Raw genomic sequence first — 26384 nt, forward strand, 5'->3', positions numbered from 1 at the left:
ATCTTGTCCCAAGTGATTTGGATTTTAATGTTTGGCTAAAATGAGTTTAAGTTAGGCAATATTGGTGATCTAACGTGTGTGAATAGAATTCATAGGAAAGTCCAAGAATGAAGACTCGGCAATGGTGAAGTCCCAGAGGTGTGGCGGCCTCTTGGTAAAGGTGAAGTCCCGGAGGCGCGTTGGCAAAGGTAAAGTCCCGGAGGCGCGGGCTCTTTGCAAAGGTGAAGTCCTGGAGGCGAGACCTCTTGGTAAAGGATGAAGTCCCGGAGGCACGGCCTCTTGGCAAAGGAAGACTTAGCATGACGAAGCTGAGGGAAACATCTCAAGCTATTGCAAGGAAGGGCACGAGACTTGTGGAAGGCGTTTGAAGGCTTGCGTCAAGGCTAAGGGATGAAGAAAAAGCTGGAAGGGGAGTTTCAGCTTGATCAGTCGACTGACCAATTGATCAGTCGACTGATCAGTTGACCAGTCGACTGATGGGGCAGTCGACTGATGGAGCCATCAGTCGACTGCTAGACGACCGTTGGAGCGACAGCTGGCTAATTAAATGTAGATTAAAGAGCTATTGAAGCTCATCAGTCGACTAGCCCTTGGAGCAGTCAACTGATGTACGGAAATACATAAAAAGAACAGACGACGGCGAAGAAACAGATACTTTATTTTTTTCTCATCTTTCTGGCATACTCTGACTCTATAAAAGCTTTTCTCTACCTCCATACTTCACTCCTCATTTTTGTGAAAGGAAGAGATCATTCTGTGAAGGTTTCTCCGCCTTCGAAGTGTTCTTTGAAAAAGAGATTTTTCATAGTGGAAAAGGTCGTCTGTGTGTGTGGATCCTTGGATTAGTCACCTCGTAGAGGTGGATACCAAGTAAACAAACTGGGTTAGCGATTGTTCTTCATTTTCATGTTTTTATTTTGCTTCCGCTAACAGTTTCGCAGGAAAGATAAAAAATTACTATTCACCCTCCTCTAGCGAACGCACCGGTCCCAACACTTTGTGTGTGGGAGATCGGAGCAATCAGCAGGATGTATTGTCTCTTTCTACCGGACAAGCTGAAGAAGAAATAGCAACCCTACCATCGGCTCTTGTTCGAGGATTGTGGACAGCAAGAAAAACAACTTGTTTGTTTTGTAAACAACTTGTAAGAAAGAAAAGGGCAGTTCCCTTTTGTGTTTTCTTTTCAGAGTTTGCATCCGTTATCGGACCTACTATAACTACCGATCGAACATTGTTGTTCTATTGATTGGAGCACTCATGTAGGGCTGTTGCTGACCTTCGATGAATTATTCATCGAGGATAGATACTACCGGAAAGGAAATGCAGATGACAACTCTTGTGAAGATATGTCCTGTCGCTATCGATTAACATCGATCGTCCGATTACCATTCGACATCTTCTCGGAAACTTGTGAAGCTTCAAGAGAATTTTCCATCAACATCGGAAGGGTTCCGATCGTTCGCCCATTATCGGCGGTCAATGGTTGACCATTGTAAACTACACCGAGAATACGATTCTCAGTGATAGCCAGAAAGCCCCGGAACAATCGCAACAAACGTTGTTGCGTGGTTTCCGGAATAAGGCTTCTCTCGATTCGATCGTCATCAATCATCGGCTAGTATCGAAGACGATAATGCGACTCGTGGCTTCCGAAGTCGTCCAAACGGGAGCTTGGCGTGGATCATTAGTAGAGGCGGGACTCCGACGAGGACCGCTTGATTGATTCAACACCGTTCAAACATCATCCGAGAGGTACAGTTTAGAATAATTACTTATTCTACAAATTTTAAATTCCTGTCATGCCTTGTACGCTGTCATTTCCTGCTATACATGAGTGTGTTGTATAATAATTAGATTTAATTATTTGTTTATTTTTGCTGCGCACGTTTATGAAACGTGTAAACACGCGTATTGCATCGGGACGATCCCAACATTCCTGTCTAGCTTCACTCACCAGGACTTCTCCTGCCTAGCCTCCAATTAGGACTTCTCTTGCCTAACCTCCAATAGGACTTCTTCTACCTAACCTCCAACTAGGATTTTTCCTTGTCCGATCTAACTGACTAAGATTTCTTTGTCCGATCCAACTGACTCAGACTTCTTGCTAGTCTTTTGGTCAATTTTGACCTGACTAGACTTTACTCATATCTAAACATTAGGTCATGTTTGGATCAACTCTTGGTCAAACTAATCAGACATAGATATATTGTTAAACATTGAAACCTTAGAGGCAGATTAGTACTCCCTGCACCAACATTAACAATACAAAATAATCGACATTTTACTGAACCACTTAGCAAGATTCCATATAATACTAATCTATACATCATATTAATTCATTTACAGATTAGTAGAAGAAAACTTACATGTTTATGAGATTGATTATAACATAAAACTTCGTGTATAATATGATTTCGTCTACCACTGCTACTATGATTGATTTTTTTACATGATAAAAGAAATATTAGACCATATTACGAAGATGTCCCAGACTACAATACTGGTAAGGACAATTTGAGATGTTACTATCGCCTATGAAGTTTATAAATTATCTGAACTGCTGGTTGATAGAATTTAATGAGAATTTAAAAATTTTCAAGCTGGCCTTACTGTTGTTTACACACAGTGGCCAATACCTCGCTTGAAATTTGCTCTAATACAAAATACAGAATTGCCAAAGCCAATGCTTGGAGCGAGGTTTCGTTAGTTTCAACTTCGTAGTCAGGAGGGAGGTGTGTGGTCCCGAGCAACTGCCTCTTGAAGATCGTTGGAGATATAAACTACACTGTTCGCCGAATAAGAAGTTGCACAGGAGCTACGCTTGTTAGGTTTTCTCTGAATACCTTTTCCACTTACAATAAGCTTAAAAGTTCACAGAATATGAAACTCCACTAAAGCAATGATTTTAACCTATGCTCTGTTCCCCGTTTTCTTTTATAAAAAACTGTACCATTCTTCGAAAAATATTAGGCACCGACCCGACATTTGTCAACTTCTTTCTGTTTGACTTTTTTACTCAATAGAAGATCATCCTTCGTTGAAAATTGTGTTGCATCATTCGTTGGTTGTCGAAGATCACTGTTCATCAAAAAATTTACTGCACCATTTGTTGCCTGTCGAAAATCACCGTTCATCAAAAATTTTATTGCACCATTTATCGACCATTACCTTTGGTTCGACAAAGGTCGCATTCTTCGAGAAATATTTTGGAATGTGGTTCGGAGCAATCTTTGCTTTGGACACACATGATATTATCATGCCAACAGGATAAGAATAAAATGAGAATTGAACCCACAACAAGGGACACGATTTGGACAATCTCAAAATCGTCTATGTGATTTAGATAAATCGCATAACCACTTATGTGATTTTAGAAATTATTAAAAAATATCTTTGAAAAAGCTTTTTGTAAATTAATTTAAAAATTTTATCTCTGAAAAATCTCGTTATTTGGAAAATTAACTTTGAATTTTTTTTGAAAAAGTCTTTTCAAAATTTTACTTAAAAATATTTTCAAAATTTTTGAATTGTTTTTTGAATAATGATTTGACACGGTCGTCCGAAGAACGACCACAAGCAAGAACAGTCTGAAACGAAGGGTATTTATTAAATCAGATGCACCGTTTAATAAAACCTAAGCCTTCAAAAAAAAAAAGGCCATCGGCAATTGACGCCGCAAAAGAGCCGGCTATCGGAGATGGAGTCGATCATTAGGGAACTGCACGAGATCGAAGCTGTCAAGTTTGGCAGCTTCAAGCTCAAATCCGGCGTCACCTCCCCCATCTACATCGACCTCCGCCTTGTCGTTTCCTACCCTTCACTCCTCGCTCGCCTTGCTGACCTCCTACACTCCACCGCCGTCGCATCCTCGTCCGCCCCATTTGACCTCGTATGCGGCGTCCCCTACACCGCCCTCCCCATCGCCACCGCCATATCCCTAGCCCATTCCCTCCCCATGCTCATGCGCCGCAAGGAGGCCAAGGACTACGGCACTGCCCGCTCCATCGAGGGAGTTTTTAGCCCCGGACAGTCGTGCCTCATCGTTGAGGACCTCGTCACCAGTGGCACCTCCGTCCTCGAGACTGCTTCCCCCCTCCGCGCCGCAGACCTCCGCGTAACGGACGCGGTTGTCGTCATGGACCGCCAGCAGGGTGGCCGCGAGAATCTCGCGGACAACGGCATACGCCTCCATGCTCTTTTCACCCTCTCAGACCTCCTCACTGTGCTCGTCTCCCAAGGGAAGGTGTCGGAGGAGAAAGCCGCTGAGGTGAGGGCCTTCTTGGATTCCAACCGCAGGGTGGCAGTGCCCACTACTCCTGCACCAGTAGTGAATCCAGTCTCCAGGCTTTCTTACGGTGAGAGGGCGACGATGACCAGTAATCCCACGGGCAAGAGGCTGTTCCAGGTGATGGAGGTGAAGCAGACCAATCTGTGTCTTGCAGCAGATGTTTCCACAGCAAAAGAACTACTTGATTTGGCTGATAAGGTCGTTTCACTCACAAACCTAACCTCGATCACAGAATTCATCATGTGTATTTATTCCCTCTCCTTTTTTCTTCCCTTTTCATTATAATTTGGTCTCTTGTTTTGTTATGCTAGTTGTTTGCATCTTTTGACATATGCTATTATTTTCTTGGACTTTAATTGCCAATTCAGGTTGGCCCTGAGATTTGCATCTTGAAAACTCATGTGGATATTCTGCCAGATTTCACATCAGAGTTTGGGGTTCAGCTTCGTGCGGTAAATCTCATGAATTCCACTCAATCATGTTCCTTATATATTTCATCTCACATTTTATATATTTGTCACAGAATTGATGCATGTGTTGCGTCGAAAAGGTCATAATCATTTATTGTCTTAATAGCAACCTAAGCAGAATATCAGTAAATCAACTTTTATCATACAAACTTATCCATTTTCACTTAACTTTATTGATAGTAGAGACAGGAAATATTTGGGAAAAAACTAATGACAATTATATTTCAAATCTAACCGATAGATGAAATTTGCAACAAAAGTTGAATGACCTCTTCCAGTTAAATCTAATTTCCAAGAAAAGAAATTTAGATTAACAAGGGCTTCTGCAGAAGAAGAATTGAGTCTTTGTGCTCTAGAATCTGAGCATAGAAAACACAATATTATAGAGAAGAATAAAGCATGCTAAAAGATGTGGCAAATTACTACCGACAGAGAAACAGTACATTACTTTCATCAAGACACCATGCGTCCAATACTAACAAAGTGTGCACCTCTGGCATTTTACTCAGTTGTATCTCTTTTTTAGCCTAGGGAAACCTAGGGCAACTTTACCATAAATTTCCAAATATGTCATACATGAATAACTAAGCTGTAGGTCACAACTCATGGGGTTGTCTAATAAGCTATCTGCCTATGTTATCTACTTTAAATCCGAGATCACAGTAAATTATAAACATATTAATTAACCACATATTAAAGGAAAAATCATAAGAGTTATTGATTGGAACACATCAAGTCGTGACTTGTTAGGAATAGGAGAGATTTAATAAATTTATTTTTAACATACTTAAAAGTGATTTGAAGATTTGGGTTATACTATAACTTTTCATAAAGTTCAATAGAGGGATAAAAATCCATAAATCAACTAGTTGTCACTACATGGCTTGATCTTTTTGTTGTCCAATCTAGATAATTTCAATAATTGATATGATCAATTCATTTAATTTGGATCCTTTAATATAGAAAATAGTGATGGAAATGTCATAATAAGTTATCATCATTAAACCATGTTTTCTTAACTATATTTTTGGTTGACTATTTGCATCTTATCCTCCATTCTCTATGCAATTCGTTTCTGTAGTAATATTGAAATTGTAAAATTATTTTTCTTATTCAGTGTCATTTTATCTCTTACATCTTACACTTTCCACTCTATTAGTTGCCTTTAATATCTCCATATCATTTCTACGTGTTTTCTCTCATTTTCTTGTTGAGCTATACCTAATAGTTCTAGCAATCTCATACAACCATCTTAGCATTCTCACCTCGACACCTCTACTAGGCCAAATATGTTGGAACAAATATGTAAATTAAGTGTGACCTTTTTCTACTTTTGGAGTCAAATCTAGCAGGTTATTTGAACAACACCTTAACCTACACGTGAACAACAAGAGAATGTTGAAGATGTTGGATCAGAATCGTGCTAGAGGGGAGGGGGAGCATGAATTTAACTTTATTGTTTGTGAGTAAACTTTTTGAGTAAACATAGTGGAAATAAAATAAACAACTAAGACAATGCACCACAAATATAAGCACACCACGAACACAAGACATAAGGGTTTTTGTGGTTCACAACCCCCAAGCCTGCCACTCCACGATTTTATAGCCCTCACCACAAATTCCACTTTCTTCTTTCTAGCCTCAACTGAGGTAGAAGAAATCTCTTACAATACAACAATTTTACGGTCTTAACAGGAGATATAAATTTAGACACGAAAGGATACGAAATCTTATATGTAGATCAAATAAAATATTTGCAATAGTAAGACGTGGATCTAGAAGGCACAATTCTCTCCTTCTGATTGTTGACCGAAAGGATACAAAATCTTATAAGTAGATCATGTCATAAATTACATAATTCCATGGTGTCTAACTTCCTTTTATAAGCATGATAAAGATAAGTCTTCTAGACTTCTTGCCTAATTATCCTAAATTTTTTTAACAAATTTCAAAAATACATGCATAAATTTAACAATTTAATTAACTTGTAAAAATTTAAAACCCTAAAAATTTAAATTAACCCTTAAATTTAATCCAAAATTTTAGACAGTAGTATTCTCCATTAAGGCGAATTCAACTTTAGGCAGGTTGTCTTGTCTTTAAGTATAAGGAACAATTGCTCAATAACTTTGCTGAGCATAAATTTTTCATTATTTTTTATTGACATTTCTAGTGAGCCAATGTTTTCTTTCTCATCCTTATTCTTCTAGAAGTCATTTTTGACTCTGTTCTCTTCCTTTTCTTATACTTTCCAATAAATGGGTAATTGAGGTAGTTTCCTTTTCATTCTAATTCCTAATAAATTATGCAATGAATTTATTTTCTTATGAATCTAGGCTTGTTCTTTGATATGTGTTTACATAACCTTTACTCATAAAATTTACATCTTTATGTATTTAGCAATTTCCTTTCATCACACATTAAGTTTAAATCTCTTATATATTTGGTGTTCGTCTCATAATGCTGAACTAAGCATATCAATAAGTTATGGAGCTTTTAAATAAAATAATGCGATAATGGCAATGATTTATTTTAAAAATTTTATATCATGATATATAGAATGTCTACGAGAAAAACTAATATATAGAAACTTTAAATTTATCAACTAAATAAAAAATAGTTTTCAATAGAAAAACAATTATATAATGATTATACTGTTGAAGTTATCATGAGGTTTGAGTGTTTGGTTAATCTATGAGACGGTAGGTTCCTCCTTATGAGCTGGTTGCAATAGGTTTGGACTAGACCTAAGCAATACTTGTACCATATCTAAAAAAGTTTAATTGAATCTAAGTTTTATGTTAAATCCCAATAAGTTTTGGGTGTTCCTTTTTAATTATTACCTATTTTTTTCATTTTTTTAATCCCTTTGACTTTTGTTTTCTCTTAATTGATTGTTGTAATTTCCCTTTTTATTTTTTCTTTTTAATCTTAGCAACCCACCTAAAATTAATCAAAAGATAAGTTGAACTGGGATTTCGTTTAGACTAATTCATGAAACAAAGACATATTCCCTATTTCGGCCTTTGTGTGGAAAGGACATGAATGCCGATGATGAGAGGCTGGTGGATAGGGCATTTAATGTCATTAGGGTGGCAGTGGTGAAGTGATAGAGTAACCAAGTGTGTGAGGAATGATGCCTCAACAACAATAGATAATAACAACAGTGATGATGTTCAAAATTTATTGGAATGACTCTAAAATAGAGGGCTTCACTGATTCACACTAGGTGGGTTCGTGGTCAAAGGAGTCCTAGAGATGGCATAGATAACTGTGGTATTAGGTTATTGGGATGCAAAGGTGTGAGCAATGAGTGATAGGTTCCTGTAATCTAGTGGGTGGAGTGAAATAGTGAAATGGTATGGAATGTACATGGTAGAGGTCTAAATTCATAAGGACATGTGGGTAATGCGTCAAGGTAATCTAACCAGGATCTATCTTACCACCTTACCACCACTATAGTGACTAGCCAACAGTGGCAAGAACGATAATTTTGTGGAAGATGAAATCTTCGTAAATTAGTAGGCAAGCGGTAGCATTTGACAGGAACAATAACTAGTGCAATTGTTGCTTTAGTGGTCTTGGACTTAGTTTGGCTTAGATGAATTTGGTGTAGTGGAAGAGTTTTTGTAGGGGTGTTGGACGTAGATTGTATATACATGGTGAGGAAGCATTGCCTTTGTTGGATGGACTGAAGGACACATAAGTATTAAACTGAACAATTATTCGATTGAACAACTATTTGACTGAACAACTATTCAACTCTAATTTCACTCTTTGGAACACTAGGATGTAAAAAACTCTCAAACAGAGAAAATATCTAACAGAAAAAATAAATCTCACAAAGATAGTAAATATCATAATAAAATAATATCTTTGATTTTTATGATCCATTTTTGTTTTATATGTTGGGGCTATCATGCCCTAAGCACGTAGTTTTGATGGGTTGGGAAAAAAATTTAAGTTAGGTTTATATTGTGATACGCATATTGTGTGTTAAGTGTACATACATAGGTTTTCTTGACATTTATGGTGTATGTGTGATCGGAAAGTCCAGTAGGTGTTGGCAAAATTTTAAGTGGGTTGAGGACAAGTGAACATTTGGTAAAGGAAATCTTGTAGGTGTTGGTTGATATTGAAAGCCCAATTTGGGTTATCAGAAGTCTAAATGGATCGAGGTCGACTGAACATTTGGCAAAAGAAGACTTGGCAGGTCGAGGTGGACCAAATATTTGTGGATGAGGAAGAGTAAGAGGCAAGGCCTTTTAGTACACGAGAAATTCTAGTACGTTGAGGATGACCAAATACTTAGCATGGAAGGAGTTCAGGAGGTAATCTCTTGGCATATGAGCTCTAAGAGAGATACTTGTATTTTGGGCTTGGGTTGTTTTCTTTATTATGTGAGAACTTGACCAAGAAAGAAATAATTGTTCCAAGGTTAATGTCAACAAGCAAATCAATTGATGATTACTTTAAGTTGAGATGACTGAATGACATTTCAGTCGATTAGAGATCTAAATTCACATTATTGTAACATGATATGGTTTGAAGAAGTGGGCATTTATCACTTGGAGTTGATTGGTGGAATAGTCATAAGAAAATTCGATCAAGGATAGATTTGGATAGGGATCAGTCGACTGATGACGAATAACAATCGATTTGAATAAGTCATGAGTCGATTGATGACATAGTTAGCATGTAAACACATCGTGATCCAAGGGAACCAATCATCAGTTAATCTAGATCAGTCGATTGATGGCGTATAATAGTCAATTGACAATTGGTGACATAGTTAGCAGAACCAAGTGTGGTCTAGCGGACTGTGTTGAAGTTTGATCTAGTTTTAGCCGATCGTAAGGTAACTGAGTTAATTGGAGTTGAAACAATCGACTAGTGACAAGAAATGAGTTGATTGTAGGCAGTAACGGTAGATGATGATCGTTGCCAATAGAGTTTTGAAATTATGCATTAGTCGACTAATAAGGATGATAGTCATTGATTTCATTCTATAAATATTGAGCCAAGGCAACTCGAAAGGAACAACACCTATTTAGAAACTTCATCCTATGCATCCTTGAAATCATCCTTAGCTAGAAATTTGAGGTGTCTTCCTCATGCTTAGGTGTGGTCTTCATCTTTCTCACTCCTCTCATCATGGAAATCATCCTTAGCTCCCCCTTGTTATTGTCTCCTAAATTCAATTTCTTAATTCCTCAACCATGTGGGGTAGTATACTTTGTGGGCTTTACTATAAGATCAATATTAATTAGGATACCTCATCTGTTTTAGCTGGAAATTTAGCTAGATGCTCCTTTGCGTTAGGGATATAATCCTTAGAACTAAATACCATTTAATGTTTGGTTATATTTATTAGAATAAATCTCCTAGAATAGGTCCATAAAACTCCTATATAAATAGGGGCTTGTATCTCTTAATGAAATAAGATTTTCTTTTGGATTATTTCACGTTAACATGGTATCAGAGCAATTAGGGTTCGGTGCGCGAGTTCTTTCCTCGCGCCTCCCTCCCGGTTCGGCGTCAGAGCATTAGGGTTCGGCGCGCCTTCGCCTCCCTGCCTTCGGTGCGCAAATTCCCTCCCGGTTCGGCGCCTTCGCCTCCCTCCCGCGCCTCCCTCCCGGTTCGGCGCCGCTCCAGCCTCGAGATTCGGAGCGCCTTCGCCTCCGAGTTTGCATCGCGATTTGGGTTCTCGGCTTCCCTCCCGATTTGGCGTTCGATCTTCCTTCTCCGCCCGCCGCGACGCTGTTACTCCTCGCCGGTGGATTTCCTCGCTGTCTGCTTCGTCCAGGCCATCGCGACGAAATCTCTTCCGTCGCAGGCGCTGCGCGTCCTTCCGCTGGCCTTCTCGCCGCCAGCGCCTTCGCCTGCACCACGCTTCCGCCGCCAGCGCCTCCGCCTCCGAGCTTCCGCCTTGCTTCTTCTCCTAGCTTCGAGATTACTACACAGTGGATCCAGCGACGCTTGGTCCCTGCGACCAAGGCAGTCCCTCCTGTCGGTCCTGCGACTTCCAACTTCGGCTTCAATCTGATCCTGCCTCTCGGTCCCTGCTTTTCTCTAGGGATTGGGATTCGATTACTGTCGTTTCTGAGGTATCTCTCTTCAAGTTGGGCCCACAACATATTATCTGCTACGCTGGTGCTCTTGACAGGTTCCATCTTTGGTCAATCCACTGTTGGGTTCAAAATCGAGCTTTACTTTGGATTGGTAATTTTCATCGGATACCTGTCTTCTGGCTTCCCTTCCCTGGGCTTCATCTCACAGCAGTAAACTCTTTCTTTGGAATTCTTTTTCAAATTTGAGTTATTTGGCTTCTTCTACAAATAAAATCTTATGGCTGAAAATAAACCTTCTATTGTGATGGATATGGTGCCTGTGGTATCCAAAATTACTGATTATAAGTTAAATGGTTCAAATTATTTGGATTGGAGTAAAACTGTCCGTCTCTATCTACGAAGTATTGACAAAGATGGACATTTGACTGATGACCCGCCTCATGATGATTCAAAACAGACATGGCTTAGAGAAGATGCTCGCTTATTCCTTCAGATTCGGAATTGTATTGATAATGAGGTAATTGGTTTAATTAATCACTGTGAATTCGTTAAAGAATTGATGGATTATCTAGATTTTCTGTACTCTGGAAAAGGAAATCTCACCCGTATGTATGAAGTTTGCAAAGCTTTTTATCGTGTGGAAAAACAAGATCAGCCTCTGATTAATTATTTCATGGCTTTCAAAAAGACATATGAGGAGCTTAATATGTTGCTACCCTTTAGTCCTGATGTGAAGGTTCAACAACGCCAACGAGAACAGATGGCTATCATGAGTTTCCTTGCTGGCTTATCACCTGACTTCGAATCTGCTAAATCACAAATTCTATCTAGCTCTGAGGTCTCCTCATTACAAGAAGTGTTTAGCCGCATTCTCCGTACAGAAAATACCACACCTGTTCCACCTAGTGGTGCTTTGGTGAGTTATAATAATAATTATGTATCAAAAAGATCAACTGTTCACAATAGAAACAAAGGAGGAGACTCACAAGCTTCTGAAATTCGGACATCAAATTCTAGTGGTATTATATGTAACTATTGTCGCAAGCCGGGTCATACAAAATTTGAGTGCAAAAAGCTTCAGTACAAAAATCAGCAAAAACATCGGGCTCATATTGCATCCACTAATGATACCTCTGATAAATCGGTGCTTGTCTCTGCAGAAGAATTTGCCAAGTTCTCTCAATATCAGGAATCACTTAAGTCTTCATCTTCCTCTATCACTGCTATTGCTGATTCAGGTAACCACAATACATGCCTTGTTTCCTCATCCTCTAAGTGGGTCATTGATTCTGGTGCCACGGATCATATGACAGGTAATTCTAGTCTCTTTTCTACTTTCACGCATAAATCCAACACTCCTATTGTTACCTTAGCTGATGGGTCTTCATCTTGCGTTCGTGGGTCTGGCACTGTCAATCCCACTCCTTTGCTTTCCTTATCCTCTGTCTTACATTTACCGAATTTATCATTTAATTTGCTCTCTGTTAGTCAGTTAACTCGTAATCTTAACTGTTGCATCTCATTCTTTCCTGATCATTGTTTATTTCAGGATCTTTTGACGAAGAAGACTATTGGTAAAGGACATGAAAATGGAGGTCTCTACATTCTTGATTACCTGCCCCAAGATCTCTCGTTTGTTCAGGTGTAAATTCTCCTTTTGAGGCTCATTGTAGGTTAGGACATCCATCCCTTCCATTGCTCAAGAAACTCTGTCCACAATATAGTAGCGTGTCTTCATTAAATTGTGAGTCATGTCAATTTGCAAAGCATCACCGTCTTAGTTCAAGTCCAAGGATAAATAAACGTGCTATTAGTCCTTTTGAGTTAGTTCATTCTGATATTTGGGGTCCTTGTCCTATTCTGTCTAAACCTGGTTTTAGGTATTTTGTCACTTTTGTGGATGATTATTCTCGTGTAACTTGGTTATATTTAATGAAAAATCGTTCTGAGTTATTTTCTTTATTTTGTGCTTTTTGTACGGAAATTAAAACTCAGTTCAATATGTCCATCCGTACTTTAAGAAGTGACAATGCCAAAGAATATACGTCCAGTCTATTTCAATCTTATATGAGTCAGAATGGTATACTTCATGAAACCTCTTGTGTTGATACTCCATCCCAGAATGGTGTGGCTGAACGTAAGAATAGACATCTTCTTGAAACAGCACGAGCTCTTTTATTTCAAATGAATGTTCCCAAGTCTTTTTGGGCAGACGCGGTTTCTACTGCATGTTTTCTCATTAACCGTATGCCATCCTCTGTTCTTCATGACGAGATTCCTTACAAAATTTTGTTTCCTAACAAGTCATTGTTTCCTGTTAACCCTAGGATATTTGGTAGCACTTGTTTTGTTCGGGATGTCCGTCCACAAGTCACTAAATTAGACCCCAAATCTTTGAAATGTATTTTCCTTGGTTATTCTCGTCTTCAAAAGGGTTATAGGTGTTATTGTCCTAGTATTAATAAATATCTTGTTTCAATCGATGTTACTTTCATGGAAGACACACCTTATTTCTCATCCTCACATATCCCGACTTCTCAAAAGGAAGATGATGATTTATTAGTATATTCTGTTACATCCTCTACACCTGTCTCAGAATCGGCTTTTGTCAAGCCTCCTATTATTGAAATATACTCCAGGCGTCGACCTCCTGATTCATGTCCTGCACCTACTACTTCGTCATCAGATCCAATTCCGAATGATGATCTTCCTATTGCATTACGAAAAGGTAAACGTCAGTGTACTTATCCTATCTCTTCGTTTGTTTCTAATAATGGCTTGTCGTCCTCTTCTTGTTCTTTTATTGCTTCACTTGACTCTATTTCTGTTCCTAAAACTGTCCGTGAGGCCTTATCTCATCATGGTTGGAGAGATGCAATGATAGAGGAAATGAAAGCCTTGGATGATAATGATACTTGGGACTTGGTTGATCTACCTCCAGGAAAACAAGCTATTGGATGCAAATGGATATTTAATGTTAAAGTCAATCCAGATGGGTCAGTTGCCAGACTAAAAGCTCGTCTTGTGGCTAAGGGGTATGCTCAAACATATGGTGTGGATTATTCTGATACTTTTTCTCCTGTTGCAAAGTTGACATCTGTTCGGTTATTTATTTCTCTTGCTGCTACTCATCATTGGCCTTTACATCAACTTGATATCAAGAATGCTTTTCTTCATGGTAATCTTCAAGAGGAGGTGTATATGGAGCAACCTCCTGGTTTCGTTGCTCAGGGGGAGATGGGGCGAGTTTGTCGTCTTCGAAAGACTTTGTATGGTTTGAAACAAAGTCCACGTGCTTGGTTTGGAAAATTTAGTCAGGTTATTGAAAAGTTTGGTATGAAGAAAAGCAAGTCTGATCATTCTGTGTTCTACAAGCAGTCAGGAGCTGGTATTATTCTGTTAGTTGTGTATGTGGATGATATTGTGATTACTGGTAGTGATACTACGGGAATTTCATCTCTCAAATCTTTCATTCTCACTCAATTTCATACAAAAGATTTAGGGGTGCTAAAGTATTTCTTAGGTGTTGAAGTAATGAGGAGTAAAAATGGTATATTTCTATCTCAGAGGAAATATGTTCTTGACTTATTAACTGAGACGGGAAAGTTAGGGGCAAAACCTTGTAGTACTCCAATGACTCAGAACGTGGATCTTACAGCAGATGGAGAATTATTTGAATATCCAGAGAGATATCGAAGGTTGGTTGGAAAGTTGAATTATCTTACCTTGACTCGTCCAGATATTGCATATTCGGTTAGTGTTGTTAGTCAGTATATGTCATCTCCAACGGTTCATCATTGGGCAGCATTAGAACAAATTTTGTGTTATTTGAAGGGTGCACCCGGACGAGGTATTGTATATAAAAATCATGGGCACACTCATATTGAATGTTTTTCAGATGCAGATTGGGCAGGTTCCAAAATGGATAGGAGGTCTACCTCAGGTTATTGTATCTTTGTTGGAGGAAATTTAGTATCATGGAAGAGTAAAAAGCAAAAGGTTGTGTCACGATCCAGTGCAGAATCAGAATACAGGGCTATGGCACAGTCTGTGTGTGAAATAATGTGGATATATCAATTGTTAACTGAAGTAGGACTCAAAATTTCAATACCAGCAAAACTATGGTGTGATAATCAAGCTGCTATTCACATTGCATCGAATCCCGTGTTCCATGAGCGAACTAAGCACATTGAAATTGATTGTCATTTTGTTCGTGAGAAAATTCAACAAGGCTTGATTACTACAGGATATGTAAAAACTGGAGAACAATTGGGGGACATCTTCACAAAAGCTTTGAATGGGATCCGAGTTGATTATCTTTGTAACAAGTTGGGCATGATTAATATCTACTCCAACTTGAGGGGGAGTGTTGGTTATATTTATTAGAATAATATTTATTAGAATAAATCTCCTAGGTCCATAAAACTCCTATATAAAGAGGGGCTTGTATCTCTTAATGAAATAAGATTTTCTTTAAGTCAATTTAGGGTTAGCTAAAGTCTACCAAATAGATATGGCAGGATCAAGTGGGTTTAAACTAGATCTAATTTGGATTAGTTAAAATTAAATCAAATTTCTATATATAATGGTTTAATTTATAGTAGTATATTTTATAAGGTTAGAAATTATATTATATTTATTTGTTTATATTTTTTCTAATAATTTGTTCCCTTCATCTTAAAGAGGTTTATTTTCTTTGTTTATCTCGTGGACGAATGAAGGAAAAAAAATAAATCATCCTTTAAGAGGTATTATTTTCTTTGTTTATCTTGTGGATGGATGGAGAGAAAACATTGACAACATTAAAGAGGTAAAGATGTTTTTTTGTCTCGGTTTACCCTCGTGGACGGATGAAAAAGGGAAAAATTTAACGATGGAGGAAAAAAAATTAACATATCAAGGAGGAAAAAGAATTAAGAAAGAAAAAATTGAATTAAATGCCGTAAAAATAAAAATAGAAATGAAAATATAATTTAAAATTTAAAAAGAAACAAAAGAAGTTGCGATCTCATGGTTCCTCCGCAACGTTGTGAGGCCATAGAGGAAGTCGCAACCTCACGAGGTAGTGCCAATGTCAGGTCGTCATATATGAGAAAGGTAAATGAGTCTTCCAACTAATCTTTGGTATCAATTATATCAACCAATTCTCAACATTTTCTTTTAGTCTATGATTAGTTTTAATGGGATTATGTAGTATTATAACCTAACATTTCCTTTTCTTTAATAAGTTGAGAACATATTTTTTTTGAGAATAAATGTCTTTCATCGAGCAGTTTTTATCCCAAGAAAATATCTTAGTTGACCCAAATATCTCATTCTCAGTAGCAAGTGTTTCTTTAGTTTAGTCAATCCCTTTTAATTGTCACTATTTCATCAATATATACAATAAGAATAATAATTTTAGCATTTAGATATTTGATGAACATAGATTGAATTATCAAACCAAGCATGAGGTGACTATTTCAAATCATATAGAGCATTGTTTAAGTTTCGAAATCCAGAGCATGAGCCGTGTTTTGACTGGAACAATATGTGTTGACGTTTTGATGTATGGCGCCAGTGACAAATTGGAGGTGGAAGGTGGAAAGAGATAAAGAAGAAAAAGAAAAATGTAAGACAACTATATTGTTAATTTAAATGTTAGTTTTCCATCTAGAATGCTATGATTTTGATATTATCTCGTATAGCGACAAACGAAAGAAAACATATTAACATGATCTCAATTTTTTCGTGTCAAAGGATGATGAGTGTTGATATGAAATGATACTTGTCCATATAATTAACACAACATGGGAGACATTGTCTCAGTATCGAGTAGTACCGAAGGTAATTTATCACAATAATACGTTTTGACTTTTTTGGGTCGCACAATATGAGATTTTAAATCATGACCTATTTTAAGGGAGAGACCTTCCTTTCGGTTTTCTGACAACAAAAACTTCTTTTAGCTCACCGTGTAGGAAGATATTTTTGATATCAAACTGTTGTAGGTCCCATATAAGCTTAGTAGTACAAGATAAGAGAATGTTTAGTGAATTCATCAAGGCAACAGGTGCAGAAGTTTATTGGTAATCAAATCCATAGGTCTAGGTTTAGCCTTTTGCCTCTTAATAGAATCATTTTCCTTGTGTTTCACTGTGAATACCCACTTACATGCTACCCTTTTTTTTTTTACCAAAGCTAAGTTAAGAAGCTCCCAAGTTCCATTTTTGATTAAGCCTTTCATCTCTTTCATACATTTTTGCATCTAGGATCATTAACAAATTCCTTTCACCCCTCTGGTACAGAGATAGAATGCAATGAAGACAAAAACAAGTTCTATAAGGAGACACTAGGTCGTAAGAAACAAAGTTAGAGATACGATGTTGAATTCATGTTTATTTCCTTTCCTAATGGTTATTGAATGATTAAGGTCACCATTACAAGAATTATGGGAAGGTGTTCTAGTAGATAGATCATGAGTAGAAAGAAGTGGATTACTTGATTTCATATTCTAGAGGAGTTGAGTTTGGGTTTAATGTTTGGCCACGTAGAGTGCTATCCATGAGAGCATCATTATAGTATAGTAGATTAGGTCTGTCCACTCTCCCTATGTTGTCATGTTAGTTTGAACGTGATCTTCATCCAAAATTTTATAATCACTTTCATGCTCCAATTGACCCACTTGACTATTCTCCCATGTAGAGGTGACAGATAGGAGGAAAATATGCTTCTGTCTCTCAAAAAGTAACATCCATACTTACGTAAAACCTTTTATTAGGTGGAATATTTATATCCTTTTTAGTAGCAGAATACCCAATAAAAATACATTTCAAGGCTCGAGGATTAAATTTTACTCTAGTGTGTTTATGCAAAAACAAACACATTGAAAGATTTTTGGAGGATAATGTAAAAGTTACTGCCTTAAATAAGTTTGACCTGACATTTGAAATCCAAGGACTTCAAAGGCATACGATTGATGAAGTTGACAGTAGTTCTATCCTCCAATAGATATTGGAACCGTAGCAACTTTTAGAAGGTGACTATTTTTCCATTAGATACACCATTTTGAACAGTACTATTAACACAACTGGTTTAGTGGATAATCTCACAAGTGTCTAAAATTTTCACTTAGGCACTAAATTGTGTTTTTATGATTCTATGGAAGGACTGATAATAGGAGAATACTTGATTTTTTTATGCATCAAATATACCCAGATCATCCTACTGTAACAATCAATAAAAGTCACAAACTATTTATAATCATATATGGGAAACACACATCAGAGTAAACCATCATATAGAAAATAAGTTCACAAACATCACACACCAAGATTTCCACATTACACTGCTTAAATAAGTGGGGATAGAGTTTTTCCAATACAATAAAAGAAGGATGTCCTAATCTCCTATGTCATTGAATAATTTGGTGATGAGCAAAAACAGATTCACCTAATAAACTGTAACCTTTGAAAAGAGGTCCTTTAATCAGTTGATATAGGTTGTCATGCACTCCCATGCCAATTATTTTCCTGGTGCTCAGCTGCTGTACGACATAATGAGAAGGGAAAATTTTAATTTTACAATATAAATCTCTTGTAAGAGCATTAACAGAAAGAAGATTATATAAAAAACGAGGAATATATTAGAGAAGATGCAAGTTAATGGAAGGATTGTAGTTTATAGAATCTTCTCCATGATAGGAAATAAAAACCCTGAACAAGAAGAATAGTTGAGAAATTTTCTATGAGCACTAGTTATATAGGACGATGATATACTGAATAGATAAGATGAGAAGGAGTAGCTATGGTGGAAGGAGATTCATGTCATGCTATCATAAGCCTTAGACTTTGTAGTTCCTCATTGGATAGTCCACCGGAAGGATTGGTTTCTTTTGGTAGTCTGTATCAAGATATCAAGAGTTATAGACATACGAGCTTGAGATCGTAGATCACTAGTTTTTTTATGTCTCGACCACCTATTGGATGACCATGAAGTTTGCAACATGTGCTCTTGGTATGTCTTGGTTTTCCACATTAACTACACTTTTTGTTATCTTGTTCTCCCCTTATACACTCACTTCCAGTTGCATCACGTTTTATAGTTATGATAGAGGAGTCATTAAGCATCCCTGATCAATCAATAGAGATAATTGACAACATAGCATGCTTTCTACTCTATTCCTTGGCATGTGGCATGAAGTTAACTGCGTTAGGTTTTATAGCTATATGCTTGCGGTAAGGAGGGAAAAGGATCACGCCTAAGAATTGATATTCTTATTGATTGAATACATTGTTCAGTCATGTCACGAAATCATATGTCTGTTCCCTTTCAATTAATTTATGAAACTTTGCTGCATTAGCTGTACTGGATGCTTGAAAATTTTGATAGTAGCCAAGTTCTTACTATACATCACTAAGTTTAGAAAAATATTGGACAATTGTCATCTTACCTTGTTTAGTTTCACGAACCTTTTCCTTATCTCATATATCTGGGCATCATTAGTTGATGGGAGTACTCTGATCAGTCGCTGTAAACCACATGCAAGCTGTAGTTGCATTGAGTTAATCAACTCTGACATGATGAGAGGATTCTTTGACTCCCATTTGCTAAGTCCAAGATCAGTGGTTTTCTTTTCCCATTATTGATGTAGCCTTACACAATCCTCTATGCTTAGCCTAAATGAATAGCAAGCATGATCGCAACTGGGCAAGCTAGTTTGTCCTGTCTAGTTTAAGTGGACTGATTTGGGAGAGAAGGATTATCATAAGCAGTTGGAATTTTTTCTCTCGCTATGTTCCGCCATGGTAGTGGAAGAATCGCTCCTTTCTGTCATGCTGCTGTTCATTTTAATTAACACTTTGCCCTCCCAACCATACCTCCCCAGCTACCACGATCAAGATGTGAGTGCTGAGGAAGAGAAAGAGGCTAGAGTTAGTAGTCCTTTAATGGTTTCAATGGCTAGGTTTGGAGTGACAGCTGCCCGTAGAGATGACTAGGATTTGCTCAATACCATGTAGAGTTACGCATAGTGGATTTTGTGAATGAAAATAGACCCTTCTTCCTTTCCCTATTCTAATTAACTCTTCATTATAATAAACTTGAGATACACAAATTACAAAATTATCCTTACTACACAACTAAATAGAACATAATAGCTAAACCATGTGTACTGTCAACAATCTATTCTTGTTACCAAGTCAACATTTTGCAAAAGTTGAAGTTTGATTGCTTAACTTCTTTGTGAACTTTTTTAATGCATATTTTCATTGGTTGGTGTCAAATAATATGTATCATGCATATGTCTATCTATAGCTTTTGATAATCTTAAGTGTTGTCCATTCTAAAGATTGCTGAAAGGCACAACTTCTTGATATTTGAAGATCGCAAGTTTGCCGACATTGGGAACACAGTAACAATGCAATATGAGGGGTGAGCTCTGTGTTATGATTACTTGCTATATTTTCATATTTTCATTTCTTGAATTCCATTTGCTAATTTACATTGTTTGTATTCTTGCCGCAGAGGGATATTCCAAATATTGGAGTGGGCTGACATTGTTAATGCACACATAATTTCTGGCCCTGGAATTGTTGATGGTCTAAAGATGAAGGTTTTTAACTGATGTTAAGTATTCGTAACTTATTCCTCCATAGTCCATACTCAACTGCTATTCCTTCCCTTTTTTATGTCAATAGGGTTTGCCTCGAGGTAGAGGACTCCTTTTGCTCGCTGAAATGAGTTCTGCTGGAAATCTTGCTACAGGAGAATACACATCTGCTGCTGTGAAAATAGCAGAAACACACTCTGATTTTGTGATTGGATTCATATCTGTTAATCCAGCATCATGGCAAGGAGCACCAGCTACTCCAGCATTTATTCATGCAACTCCTGGAGTTCAGTTGAGTTCTGGGCGAGATTCATTAGGCCAACGATACAACACACCGTATTCTGTAAGTATTAGCTGTTAATTTGTTATAGATATTTTTTTCTTTACCTTGAAGGGGAGCCTTGGCGCAACGGTAAGGTTGCTGCCATGTGACCTAGAGGTCACGGGTTCAAATCCTGGAAACAGCCTCTTGCCAAAGGCAAGGTAAGGCTGCGTACAATGTATCCTTTCTCCGGACCCCGCATGGCGGGAGCTTCGTGCACCGGGCTGCCCTTTATTTTTTTCTTTACCTTATCTATAATCAAGCCAATTCTAGATGATTCTGAACTTTCTAGAGCTTGTAGTAGGTTGTGCCTAAGTGACATAGATGATGCAAATTAGGAATAGTTTTTCTTTTAAATTTTAAATTGTAGCCAATTTTGGTAATTGTCCTATTTTAGGGTTAAAAGTTTGATATCTTTTAATTTGGTTAGTGTTTTAGGAATTTGGGTTATTTTCTTATTTGGTAAAATTTCTTGTTTGTTTAATTTAATTTTTCAATTTTAGTTAGGTTAGAGCCTTTAAGTAGATTCCAATTCCTTTATAATTTTTCTTCCAACCAATTATATTTTCTATTTGGTAAAGTTTGTCATTGTAGTAAATTTAGCATTGTGGGAAATCTCGTGCATCATGATATTAGAGTGAATTCGCGATTCACTACTTAATAGTCATGCTATAAAATATTGTGCCATGTCGATCAGGATAGGCAGAATTTTCTATTCTGCCCACGAACCGACACCAATACGGTCCTTCACAAAGTCGCCGAGGCAACCTCAACTCAGTTTATTTGGTCTTCATCTATTGTTAGCATGTGATAGACTTTCATTTTTTTTTCCAAATGTTTGGTGGACTTTAATTTACTTGGACTTTATCTATTGCACTTGCAATATCAATGTTCAGGGTCCGTATTTGCACACTTGACACACCACATTAATAACAATAATATGTACCTAACTTAAACTCTTTACCATACACATCAAAACTATATAGAATCGACTACTTAGTACTTGATTGCATCAACAATTTCCTTTTTAATGTTTGACAATCCATTAAATTAGGTTAATAATACATCACGAGTGAGTCTAAGCTAAACTTCCAAAATGCATAAAATCAACCATCTATAACATGCTATAGGAAAAATAAAATGAATGAACTCTAATAGAACTATCTCCAACATGCAATAATACTATCCATACCTTAAAGATCGCCTGAAGTCATGTGAATGATGTTAGTTTGAGACTTTATAAATCTGATTTTACAAACCAATTGATACATTTTGAATAATCGCAAATTTATTTGTAAATCAACTTAAGTTTATGATTGGTTTAGGTTGAAAAATTTTTATTGGAACAATGAAGGCTTATATGTACGACTATAATTGTGTTAAATATTTAGATGAATGGTGTTAATTTGAGATTTTTATGGCACAAATTGATTTGCCATTTAGCTTGTGCCATAATAAAAATTGAGTTATTTTGGAGACGAAAATAAAAGGGGTGCCTTTTGATAAGAAAAATCAATATTAGGACATCTTATGCATTTTCTATGAAGGGGGGAAAAAATAGGAAGGAAATAAAGTGACAAGGATTTTCACAACTGCACTTTCATACTGTTTTGTTTTCTTTTGTAGAAAAGCTAAGCAAAGGGCAAATCTCGTGAAATATTTGTTTCTACTTTTACTTGACATTACTTCCTTTCAATTTGGACGAAGAATTGACTTTCACATGTAATAGAACTTATATTCGAGCTTTGAAAATTATTTTTAGTTTTCATATCTATTTTTTGTTTTTATAGATAATTTTATCTTTGATAAGTTTTAAAATTCTCTGGCAATTTGTACTCCTTTTGTTTTCTTAAATATTTGTTCCTTCCTATCAAATGAGTCTTACTAAAACAAAATTATTCGAACTACTATGGGTGTGCTTTACTTAGAATTCCCAAATTTGTGCAATAACATCTAGATATTTTATTGTTGTCGATCGCAGGTAATCTTTGAGAGAGGCAGTGATATCATCATTGTTGGGCGTGGAATTATAAAGGCTACAAATCCTGGTGAAATCGCCAGAGAATTCCGCATGCAGGGATGGGATGCCTACAAAGCAAGGCGCTCTAACTCTTCTGGTTAACCTTCCATATCACAATTATGAGTTGTCTTAACTACCTCTTAATTGTCATTGTGTTTTATTTACCCAATTTGGTAGTTCGCGCTTGGTATGGTAACATGCCGTGTGCAATGTTATCATTTTTAGACAATAAAAACAGATAAAGCAACTTGATGTGGTTTCTCTAATTATAATTGTAATTGTGTTTTTTTTTCTAATTATAATTTTTTACGCTTAAATATAAGCTAGATTTTCTTTTCCATTTGGAATTTGGAGAGATGGCTTAGTGGACTAAAGTGTTGGATTGTTAATCCGTTGTACAAATTATTAGCACTGAGAGTTCAAATCTCTGATTACTCAACTCTCTTGATCGTATTTAGTTTTTAATTATCATATAATTTTTGTAAATCCATATGTATAGAGTTGTAATTATTGTATTTCTTTGTTTCAAACCATTCTTTCTTTTAATTCTTCGTCTTTACTGCACTACACTATTGTAAGTTTATTGCATTTATATCATAGTAATATCTTTTATTAAATATATTTAAAATATAGGTTGGTTTTCATATTCTTGAAAGCAAACATATTCTGCCGTATAACTATAAGAAATACCTGTTATATATATACGATTTTGATACGTTGCGCGACTTTCTCTGTGTGATTCTTACGTGACGTTGAGGTGGATGCGGATGCGCGATGTTGAGATGGTGCAATATTTTTTTCCACGCGTGTGGTAGCGGAGCAGAAGAACCCGATCTCTCCTAAAACCTTAAATCATATTCACTCCTCTCGCGTCATCATTCGACTTATCCCTCTCTCGCTCGTCGCTCTTGTCCCCCTCCTGCCCATTGCTCCTCTCACCATCGTGACTGGCGTGACTCCCTTTGTGCGATCGGCGCTCTGTCCGCCATCGTGTCCGGCGCTTTGCTCGTCATCGCGAGTCTCACCCGGCGCTTTGCTCGCCATCGCGAGTCTCACCCGGCGCTTTGCTCGCCATCGCGAGTCTCATCCGACACTTTGCCCGCCATCGTGTCTGGCGCTCTGCTCTGCTCGCCATCGCGAGTCTCGTCTGTCGCTCTGCTCACCGTCGTGGCTGCTGTGCATAGTTAGGCCCTTCGTTGCCCGAGGTTAGGTTAAAACATCAAATTTATTTAACAATGCTGCTGAATTTATGTCACCTGCTCTTCTTCCTCTATTGCCCCACTCAGCTCAGCCCCACGTAACATCAATTTTAGTTCATCTTCTGTGACATATGCACTCAGCTCAGCCTCACATAACATCAATTTTAGTTCTATCTTCTGTGACATATGATTCACTGCATGTACAAACAACCAATAAGAATTGGCAACAAGGAGTCTGCCACAAAATTATTATATCCCAAAATTCCAGAAACAATATATATTCAATTTAAGGATAGATATTGATACGATAACAAATAAATAAAATCTTAGTTTTATGGAAGTTATAATCTGGTTGATATCTCATCACTGAACATTATGATCACAAGTTCAACACCAAGATGAAAAATTTTCTAATGAAATACTGTTGTACTTTTTACTCTTTTTTATTTAACATAGCGAAACTCTGATTGGAATCTCAGAAACACAGATTGAAATTTATTTTACAAGGTTCTTTTACAACAGCATTATTCAAGATTATAAAATAGCCCTTACAATCACAAAATTTGAAAGTTGTAGCCCCAAAAAAGAATAAACTCTTAAACTCAGTCAATAAAAAGGTGGTAAGCGATCAAGGATATATCCCTTACTTTCTACCTTTTAGCCCTAGCAGCTTCAAAATTCCCATCGACAAAAAGGTGACAACTCTTCCAACAGGATACAGGACTATAGAAAGCCATGCAACTGACCTGATCTAAATGCATCACAAACTTAGCTCTGATTAGCAGACTTATAAAATACCACAGTCGCTGAAATGTGAAAGTAAAACGACGTGTTTTTTTTCTCTATTACTCGTGTGTATCCAGAAATGATTTTCCAATTCTAGTCTCAACTTTCAATTATGGAAAGCAACGTCTACAATTGTTAATGTTAGTGCGATTATTTTGTCTCAACTTTATACTATGCTTTAGCCATTCTATGACTATTTGATTTAGAATATTTTATGGTTATATGGTGATATGCAGAGTTTCATTTCATCTAAATTTGACATTCTCCAACAATGGAAGAAAATTATAGTGATGATCATCTACATATTCCCCAAGTTACAGATGATTGAAAGCCAAAAATTGGGATGCAATTCACATCACTAGAGGAGACATTTTCGTGCTATAACTAATATGAGCAAGAAGCCGGATTTAATGCAAGGATAAATAGTAGCAAGAAAAATAAGATGACAAATGAAGTTGTTTGGAAAATATTTGTATATTTTAAACAAGGATATACTGATGATTAACGGAATAAATAGGCAAAAGGTGATTAACAGAGAAGGGAAAGAGTACGTGGTGAAGTTAGAACTGAATGTAAGTCAAAGATTTCACTTGTAAAGAAACAAACTGGATCTAATTGGATTGTTGCTAACTTTGTGGAAAGTCATAATCATTCACTCTCGACTCCTTCAAAAGTGCATTTACTATGCTCACATCATCATGTTTCAGCAGCAAAAAAAAATATTGACTCAATAGTTTTCAGAGGTCAATGTGTCAACTTGTTAACAAATGTGATTGTTGGAAATAGAGTATGGAGAACTTGAGCTAGTAGGTTGCACAGAAAGAGATATTAGAAACTTTGAGCAAGAGCTAAGGGATGAAGAAAAAGGTATTGATGCTGAAACATTAATTGAGCTATTTGCATCTGAAAAAGAGAAGAATTCTGATTTTTTCTATGAATACAAGACTGATTCAGATAATATATTTAGTAGGTGTTTTTGGGTAAATCATATATCAAGGTGGGCATATAGTGTATTTGGTGATGTAGTTGTATTTGATACAATATATAATACCAACAAATATAGATTGATTTTTGCACCATTTGAAGGAGTTAATCATCATCATCAAATAATTATTTTTGATTGCGATTTTTTAAGTGATGAGAAAGCTGAGTCTTTTGTTTGACTGCTTAACAAATTCATTGAAGTCATGCCTAAAGGTACACTTAAAGTTATCATCACAAATCAGGATTCTGATATGACGAAGGCCATTGCACAAGTTTTCCCTCAAACAATTCATCCATATTGTTTATGGCACAAACTGAATAAATTCCCAGAGAAATTAAACTCTTTGACTTTTCATGACAACTATCAAAGTATAAAGAATGTCATTAGAAATTCTACAACGTCGGATGAATTTGAGAATTCATGGAAAGATGTTATCAAGTGTGGTAATTTGGAGAAAAATGATTGGTTGTCTTTGATGTAAGAATTGCGATAAAAATGGGTGCTAGCATATTTCAGCGATGTTTTTTTGTGCTGGAATGTCATGTAGTCAAAGATCTGAAAGCTCACATATATTTTTCAAGAAATATATCTCAAATAAGAACTCATTGATGGATTTTATCATCCGTTTCAATAGGGCACTGAGACACCAAAGGC

At 36.8% G+C, this 26384-nt stretch overlaps 1 protein-coding gene across 1 annotated transcript; it reads left to right on the plus strand.

The window, feature by feature from the left end:
- The first annotated feature begins 3650 nt into the window (after window positions 1-3650).
- On the plus strand, window positions 3651-23066 carry LOC141839606 (uridine 5'-monophosphate synthase). The gene is made up of 6 exons (XM_074727393.1): window positions 3651-4486; window positions 4657-4740; window positions 20158-20240; window positions 20334-20421; window positions 20507-20761; window positions 22722-23066. Exons 1-6 carry the CDS (start codon window positions 3698-3700, stop codon window positions 22860-22862), a joined length of 1440 nt encoding a protein of 479 aa, XP_074583494.1. The 5' UTR covers window positions 3651-3697; the 3' UTR covers window positions 22863-23066.
- Window positions 23067-26384: the final 3318 nt, after the last annotated feature.

This window comes from Curcuma longa, chromosome 11 (genome assembly GCF_044706935.1).
Source record: "Curcuma longa cultivar G26 ecotype Majalengka, Jawa Barat chromosome 11, ITB_CL_G26_1.1, whole genome shotgun sequence".
Lineage (NCBI taxonomy): Eukaryota > Viridiplantae > Streptophyta > Magnoliopsida > Zingiberales > Zingiberaceae > Curcuma > Curcuma longa.

What these genes read in the sequence shown, in the direction of transcription:
- LOC141839606 (XM_074727393.1), top strand. Translation starts at nt 3,698, where the DNA reads ATGGAGTCGATCATTAGGGAACTGCACGAGATCGAAGCTGTCAAGTTT. An exon ending in GTAACAATGCAATATGAGGG is followed by an intron (nt 20,241 to 20,333) that starts GTGAGCTCTGTG and finishes TTCTTGCCGCAG; the next exon opens with AGGGATATTCCAAATATTGG. An exon ending in GATACAACACACCGTATTCT is followed by an intron (nt 20,762 to 22,721) that starts GTAAGTATTAGC and finishes TGTCGATCGCAG; the next exon opens with GTAATCTTTGAGAGAGGCAG.